Source organism: Gastrolobium bilobum, unplaced genomic scaffold (genome assembly GCF_033153095.1).
Source record: "Gastrolobium bilobum isolate Gb01-03AN ecotype WA unplaced genomic scaffold, APGP_CSIRO_Gbil_v1 utg217281, whole genome shotgun sequence".
Classification (NCBI taxonomy): domain Eukaryota; kingdom Viridiplantae; phylum Streptophyta; class Magnoliopsida; order Fabales; family Fabaceae; genus Gastrolobium; species Gastrolobium bilobum.
The window spans coordinates 21,228-29,647 of NW_026897185.1; the positions used below are offsets into that span (position 1 = coordinate 21,228).

At 30.1% G+C, this 8,420-nt stretch overlaps 1 protein-coding gene across 1 annotated transcript; it reads left to right on the plus strand.

The window, feature by feature from the left end:
• The first annotated feature begins 3,825 nt into the window (after positions 1–3,825).
• LOC133304779 (paired amphipathic helix protein Sin3-like 2) lies at positions 3,826–6,408 on the plus strand. The gene is made up of 2 exons (XM_061504841.1): positions 3,826–4,365; positions 5,419–6,408. Exons 1-2 carry the CDS (start codon positions 3,826–3,828, stop codon positions 6,406–6,408), a joined length of 1,530 nt encoding a protein of 509 aa, XP_061360825.1.
• The last annotated feature ends 2,012 nt before the right edge of the window (positions 6,409–8,420 follow it).

Genomic DNA, 8,420 nt, shown 5'->3' on the forward strand with positions numbered 1-8,420 from the left:
TATAAAATTGGCAAAAAAATTTAATTATTGCATTTTAATTAAATATTACGCATTTATGGCAGTTTTGGAAATAATTACGGATCTATTTTACAATGTGACGCCTCATTTAGGCATCTCTCACCTAAGGTTGACACGTGTCATTTTTTATAAAAAAAATAATAATTTAATCATAAAACTTATGAAGGCCATAACTTTTGACTCGGGTATCCAATTCAGGTAATTGTTTTTTGATTCCACATAACTTTTCGAGATCTACGCAATGACATCTCATTTGATATATTTTATTTCTCACAAACATAATTTAAATTTAAATCAGGTAATCCTTCTTCCTCAGAGATTTAGAATATTTATTTAATTATTTCCTTTATTAATACAGATTTTTCAAATTGATTTTTGAGTTTAAATCACAAATCAAATCTTTATTTTGCTTTCCTTATTAATAATAATTGTTATTTTTTAATTTAAATCACACATCAAATCTTGATTTATTTTTTATATTAAATCACAAACCCAAAACACAGAGGCTTCTGAGTTTAAAAATGTGACACGTGTCAACACCTGACACGTCACCAATGACGTCTAAATTGGGTTTCAATCAAGAGGCAATCACGCCTAATTTAGGTAATTTTATTTTTGAAAAAAATGCATAAGCCATAATTAATTTCAGACCATAAATAATAACTTAGAAGCTTATAGCATTAATCATTAATTTCAAAAATAATATTCTTCTTCCTTAGAGATTTAGAATATTTATTTAATTATTTCCTTTATTTCTACAGATTTTTCAAAATGATTTTTAAGCTTAAGTCACAAATCAAATCTTTATTTTGTTTTCGTTATTAATAATAATTTTAATTTTAATTTTTAATTTAAATCACAAACCAAATTTTTGTTATAATAAAAAAATATTATTAAAAAAAAATTAAATCACAAATCAAATTTTTATTTATTTATTTATTTATATTAAATCACAAATCCAGAACTCAGAGGCTTCCGGGTTTAACGTTTCTTATAATATTATTCTTGCAAATTTAAATTGTGTTTGTGAGAAATAAAATATGTCAAATGAGATCTCATTGCGTAGATCTCGAAAAGTTATGAGGAATTAAAAAAAGAATTACCTGATTTGGATACCCGAGTCAAAAGTTACGGCCTTCAGAAGTTTTATGATTAAATTATTATTTTTTTGGAAAAAAAATATGACACGTGTCAATATCTGATAAATGACGCCTAAATTAAGTATGATTGCCTCTTGAGTGACGCCCAATTTAGGCGTCTTGAGTGACGCCCAAATTGGTCGTTATATTGTACAATAAATATATAATTATTTCCAAAACTGTAATAAATGCGTAATTAATTTATTAAAAAACATGGACTTAATTTTTTTGGCTAATCCCGTCAAAGCATTTGACGTATTAGGTCTTGAAGTTTGATAACTAATCATGTCTAATTTGTTGTCCTGCACAAGTTTGATAATCAGGTCTTGCTTGGGTTTTTTCTTAAAAAAAAAAAAAGCTAAAAACAAATTAAGTGATAGGACCATGTTTAAATAATGAGTTTGATGTTTGTCATTTTAAATGACATAAGTTATATTATTTTAGGAGAGATATAGAGATAAGAAATGAAAATCATGGGAGAGAAAGTGAGTGATTTTTTTAATTTAAATTTTAAATAAAAAATAATTTCTTGTGTGAATCTCTCTATTAAAATGATGTAACATCTAGAGCGCTGACGAGGGCAGGGAGTAATCGCCGGTGTAAAGGGGCACGGACAAGGAGCGGCTCCTGACAGGCTTCCAGCGTGGGGTTACATGCATGAATGAATCGAATCGACACCCGAAAGAGAAGAATTCCAAAGACTGTGCAGGTATGAGACTGCACAGTTTGAGAATAGCTTATAAGAATCAATTGGTACTACCTATACTAACAAGATGCATCTGCTTTTCGGTAGCCCGGATCGGAAGAACTCCACAGTTAGGTGTGCTTGACTAGGAGCAATTATGGGATGAGTGACCTCCTAGGAAGTTTTCCCGGGAAGTGTGCGAGTGAGGAAAAAGCACACTGAAAAGTCTCGTGTTAGTATGTGGGGATAGTCATTGATTCTTGAAGCGACCGGGCGTTACAAATGACATAACTTTATGTCATTTAAAATGACAAACACTTTCCACTTAAATAATATGGTGTTGAATTTAACTTGCTTTCTACTATGATAGGCACATTTTATGTATCTAATTGTATTTAAAAAGTTATAATTTATTCTAAATTATTTGTCACTTTAAGAAAAAAAAATATTATTTTCTTAGCTCTACTTTATTTTTTTATTTCTACTTATTGGAATAAGAATGATTTAATAGAGTGAAGGTGTAATATAATCAAATAAACTTATATTTTCATTAAATCGTAAAGAATTTAATGAATTATTTAATTTTTGTACAAATCTTTAAACAATGATTATTTTAAAACTAAAAGAATTTGTGCTTTTAAATTTTGTATTATGTACTTTTAAATTTTGAAACAAAACTTTATCGTATTGTGTACTTTTAAATTTTGTATTTTATGTATTTATATAGAAATTTTGACACAACCTATGCTTATCATATCAGGATAAATAAAATTAAAATATATTAAGTATAAATTTTATGAATTTTAATTATCATTCATTTATGTTTTTTTTATTTTATTTTATTTTAAAAACAAGATATATTTTAAAGTTTTTTTAATAATTGGCATGATTAGATTTAATTTGATTTTAAATATATTACTTTTAAATAATATATTAAATTAAATTAGTAGAGTCATTAATTTTTTGATTGATCCATCACTCCAAGGAGATATAATAATACTAATTCATATCTTTGAGATATATAAAATTGGCAAAAAAATTTAATTATTGCATTTTAATTAAATATTACGCATTTATGGCAGTTTTGGAAATAATTACGGATCTATTTTACAATGTGACGCCTCATTTAGGCATCTCTCACCTAAGGTTGACACGTGTCATTTTTTATAAAAAAATAATAATAATTTAATCATAAAACTTATGAAGGCCATAACTTTTGACTCGGGTATCCAATTCAGGTAATTGTTTTTTGATTCCACATAACTTTTCGAGATCTACGCAATGACATCTCATTTGATATATTTTATTTCTCACAAACATAATTTAAATTTAAATTAGGTAATCCTTATTCCTTAGAGATTTAGAATATTTATTGAATTATTTCATTTATTAATACAGATTTTTCAAATTGATTTTTGAGTTTAAATCACAAATCAAATCTTTATTTTATTTTCCTTATTAATAATAATTGTTACTTTTAATTTAAATAACAAACCAAATTTTTTTATAATAAAAATAAAAATAAAAATAAAATTTAAATATAATCACACATCAAATCTTGATTAATTTTTTATATTAAATCACACACGTAGATTGGTTCACAATCCAAAACTGTAAAAAATTAAATCACATATCACAAATTTTATTTATTTTCTTCTATCAAATCACAATCCAAACCTCCAAAAAAAAAATCACAATCCAAATTGCATAATTAATTAATTAAAATGCAATAATTAAATTTTTTTCCCATATAAAATTCTAAATCTAGCCTTTTAATTGGTTCCCACCGCCTCAGTTTCCATCGTTCTAACGCAACAACGTGAGAGAGACAGAGAAAGAAGAAACCCTATTTGTTGTTTTTCTTGTTTACCTTGTTGTTCTGTCCGATCAAACACTTCACTCTTTTTTTTTCTTTCTCTTGTCGATCTACTCGACTTGTTTTCCAGCGAATTTTCCTAGGAAAATCTGGAGAACCGATAAAAGATGAAGAGAGTAAGGGATGAGGCTCCTCCAAAGAAAACGGTTGAATTTGAAGAAGCTATTAGTTTTGTGAACAAGATAAAGAAACGATTCCAAAGTGATGAGCATGTTTACAAATCGTTCTTGAACATTTCCAATATGTACCGCAAAGAGCATAAGGACATAGGTGAAATTTATAGTGAGGTTGCTACCCTGTTTAAGGATCATCGAGATTTGCTTGAGGAGTTCACTAGATTCTTACCAGATAGTTTCGCAGCACCTTCTACACAGCATGCTCCGGATGCTCGAAATTCATTGCAGCGCTTTAGTGAGCGGAGTTCTATGGCACCCATGATGCGGGAAATGCAAGTATATCGACAAAAGAGGCTTCCTTCTCATGATCGTGAGCGTGATCTGAGTGTTGAACACCCTGAGATGGATGATGACAACACAATGATGAACATGCACAAGAAGCGGAGGAAACGTGAGAGTAAGGATATAAGGATTAATCGTGATCAGGATGAGAGAGAACCTGATCATATAAATGCTCAACAATTTCTTGAGGTATCCATTTCTCCCCTTTTTAACGGTTTTATTGGATGATTCTTTCTCTCTACATTTTCATTTTCCTAGCTCATGGGGTTGGGTTTGCTAGAACTAATCTGACTTATAACTTATTACCCCAAAGTTATTGCTGATTATTTAGGACGAAAAGGTTGTTTTCTGTTAGTTGAGTGTAATGCAGTTTTCTCAATCAACCTAGTTAGTTTGAGTATAAGAAGGAATTGGAGTGAATGTAAACTTATTTACATAACAGAATATAATTTTGTGACTGAGTAGGTTCCTTTTTTATTTTTTATTTTTATTTTTTAAGTTTGTTCTGTTTTTTTTTTCTTTGTACGTCTCGTCTGTTCTAGTATTTTTTATGTTTGTTGAGTAAATGTAAGTATGAGAGAGAGAGGGAGAGAGAGAGAGGAGGAGGAGGAGAAAGAGAGAAGAGATCAGAGAAAGTTTCTGAGTAAGAACTGTGTTATTGACTTAAGATTAAACTGATTACAGTGTCCCCCCAGCTCAGCAAATCTAACTTCTAACAGAACCTGAGCTGGCACGAAACAAACTCTTAACAGTTCAGAAACTATATCACAAAACACAGAGTTGTCTTTTGCAGTATATATAGAAAGGATACTGATGCAGAGTAAATCATATGCGTTTACTCTATTATAGGCATTACATTTAAGAGAATAAACTTTAATTTAATATATAAGAATGTATTCTACTTTTTTGCCCCTTTCTTTCATTCCCTATTTAGTACAGACGGCTTGTAATTCTTGATTTGTTTTTAAGATGGAAATTGTTATAGGATTCTTTGATGGACAACGATTAAAGTGCCACATTTTTTGTAAAAAATTATCTGAATGTCACATTTTGTAAATTTTTGTTCATAATGTCACGTTACCTAACTCGCTTACAACACCTGGTGTGTTAGGCGTTGTCACATTTAGATGGGCGAACATTATTTATAGAATAAAAAATAATAATATTGTAAATACTCATGTGAGATTTTTGTCAATATAAAATAATAACAGCAGGGATTTGAACTTGCAGCGCTTTCATGAGAAAAAGAAATCTGTCAAGAAAGCTGAAGGTTTTGGGTTGGCTTCAGACTTTTCTTCTAAGGAAGACAAGGATACCTTAAAGAACATGTATAGTCAAGCATTCAGTTTCTTTGAGAAAGTTAAGGAGAAGTTGAACAGTGCTGATGACTACCAAGCTTTCTTGAAGTGCCTTCATAATTTTTTCGTCAGTGAAATAATAAAAAGGAATGAATTGCAAAATTTGGTAACCGATTTACTTGGAAAGCATCTTGATCTTATGGTGGAATTCAATGATTTCCTGGAGTGTTTGGAAAATATTGATGGGTTCCTTGCTGGTGTCATGAGTAAAAAGTCACTAAGATCATCAAAGTTGGAGGACAAAGACAAAGACAAAGAGCAGAAGCGTGAGATGGATGGAGCTAAAGAGAAGGAAAGATACAGGGAGAAGGAGTACATGGGAAAATCCATTCAAGAACTTGACCTCAGTGACTGTAAATGTTGCACTCCCAGCTACCGGCTTTTACCTGCTGATTATCCAATTCCTACAGCTAGTCATAGATCTGAGCTTGGTGCTCAAGTATTGAATGATCACTGGGTATCTGTGAGTTCAGGAAGTGAGGATTACTCTTCCGAACATATGTGCAGGAATCAGTACGAAGAGAGCTTGTTCAGATGTGAAGATGACAGATTTGAGCTGGACATGTTATTAGAGTCTGTGAGTTCTGCAGCTAAACGTGCAGAGGAATTATATAATAACATGAATGAAAATAAGATCAATACGGAGACTCTGAACCGTATTGAAGATTACTTTACTGTTCAAAATTTAAGGTGCATTGAACGTCTATACGGTGACCATGGTCTTGACGTTATAGACATATTGCGTAAAAATCCAACTCGTGCGCTCCCTGTAATATTGACTCGACTGAAGCAGAAACAGGAGGAATGGAGTCGGTGTCGTTCAGATTTCAATAAAGTTTGGGCTGAAATTTATTCTAAAAATCACTTAAAGTGAAGCAGCAGAAAGAGGATGATATTCTTCAGTCTACTATTGCAGCTGGAAACAAATTAGTTCGGTATTCATGTGATATGAGAGTATGAATGAGGCTGATGGTAGAGTAACTGAGGTAAAGAATGTTCACCGGACTAGTGTAGCAGCCAGTGATAAAGAAAATGGAATATTTTTTGGAAGCTTCACAAGCTTCCACAAGCAGCCAGTGATTTTGGTTTTTCTGTTTATGTTTACTCACTTCAATTCTTTTTCATTACTGGTTTAATGAATTTTATTCAAGGTTAAAAAAATAATAATTAAAATTGGTTCTTTTTCACTTCAATTCTTTTTCACTTCGGTATACGGGGTTCTATTATTTTTGTCACTTCAACCTTTGAACCGGAAAGAACAAACTCAAAAATTGAGTTTTTTGATCTATCTACAAATGTTATTATTTGTTTGTTTTATAAATCAATATGTAAAAAGTTCGAGTAATAAGGGACTCGATTATATTTAAGTGAAGTCTTAATTGTGAAAACGAAAAAACAGACATTAAGAGAATATTGTTCCTTTGAGTAAGTTCACTCGACTCAACTCGAAATAATTGAAATTCAATGTATTTTTTAAATACTAAGAGTTTCTGGAAGAAAAAAAGTTGCGGGTTTTTTTCTACCAATTGGGGCCCTCCCTTCACCACCCCTTTGTTTTATAAAGAACAATGGACTATCAAGCCTCTCAGTTGGGGCGGTTATATTTATTATATTTTAGACGTACCACCCTTACTATCTAATTATTTATCAAAGTTGAAATCAGCAATAGTTTTTTTTTTCTTTCTATTTTTTTATTATTGATTTCAAATTGATATAACAATAACCAATCAAATAATAAGAGTGATAAGTCTAAAATAATAATAAATATAACTTTCTCCGCTTCTCAATTCGCTATAACCTTTTTTCCTCCATCCTAACCAAGTTAGTACTCTCAATTTGCCGTTGATTTTAGAGTACATAAAACATCTGGTGTGATTATGCACGTCAAAATTTTGTTCCGGCACACGCTATGCCATTTGTTTGATATGCCCTCGGTTACAATACTATTCTTAAGAAGTAAATTATTTTGAGATGATCAACATTATATTCATTTCGCTAATTACCATTTTCAAATAAAATACTTACATATTCATCATAGTTTAATGAGGCTTTTAAAATAAATAAAAATATATCGCTAAGCATATTCTTGAAAAAATGATAATTAATTAAAAATATCATGATTCATGAAGAAGTAATTATAAGGTCTAAACAGTAAAAAATATTTTATATAAACTTAACGTATTTAGGCCAAAACCTAATCAATGAAAGATGAAAGAAGAAGTAGGATGGAAATTTGACGAGTGGTAGTCTTAATTTCTTTGTTTTGTAAAAAGGAGTGGAACTCAGAACTTAGTGGAAGTCAGATTTTCATGTTGAATAGAGAATTCAGTTTTTAGTTGTAATCAGTTTCTACATTTTGAGCGCTTTAGTTTTCTTTGAGAGTTTCTTGGAGATACATGCATTTTTCTTCTATTTATCAAAGGATTAATTCAAAATCAACAACAGTTATTTTTTTCTTCTATTTTTCTATTGTTGATTTCAAATTAATATAACGGTAACTAATCAGATAATAAGAATAATAAGTCTAAAATGATAATAAATATAACTTTCTCCGCTTCATAATTCGCTATAATCTTTTTTTCTCCATCCTAACAAAATTAGTCTTCTCAATTTGCCGTTGATTTTAGAGTAAATAAAACAATCTGGTGTAATTATGCACGTCAAAATTTTGTTCCGACATATGTTATGCCATTTGTTTGACATGCACTCTGTTACAACACTATTCTTAAGAAGTAAATACTTATTTTGAGATGATCAACATTATAATCATTTCACTAATTACCACTTTCAAATAAAATACTTACATATTCATGATAGTTTAATGAGGCTACTGTCCTCCAAAGGTCGCCCAAAACTTTTCACCTCATAACAATAATAATAATTAAT

Bases quoted from the DNA above. Each gene is read 5' to 3' on its own strand.
- LOC133304779 (XM_061504841.1), top strand. From the start codon at position 3,826: ATGAAGAGAGTAAGGGATGAGGCTCCTCCAAAGAAAACGGTTGAATTT. The intron at 4,366-5,418 runs GTATCCATTTCT...CGCTTTCATGAG, and splicing joins ATGCTCAACAATTTCTTGAG to AAAAAGAAATCTGTCAAGAA.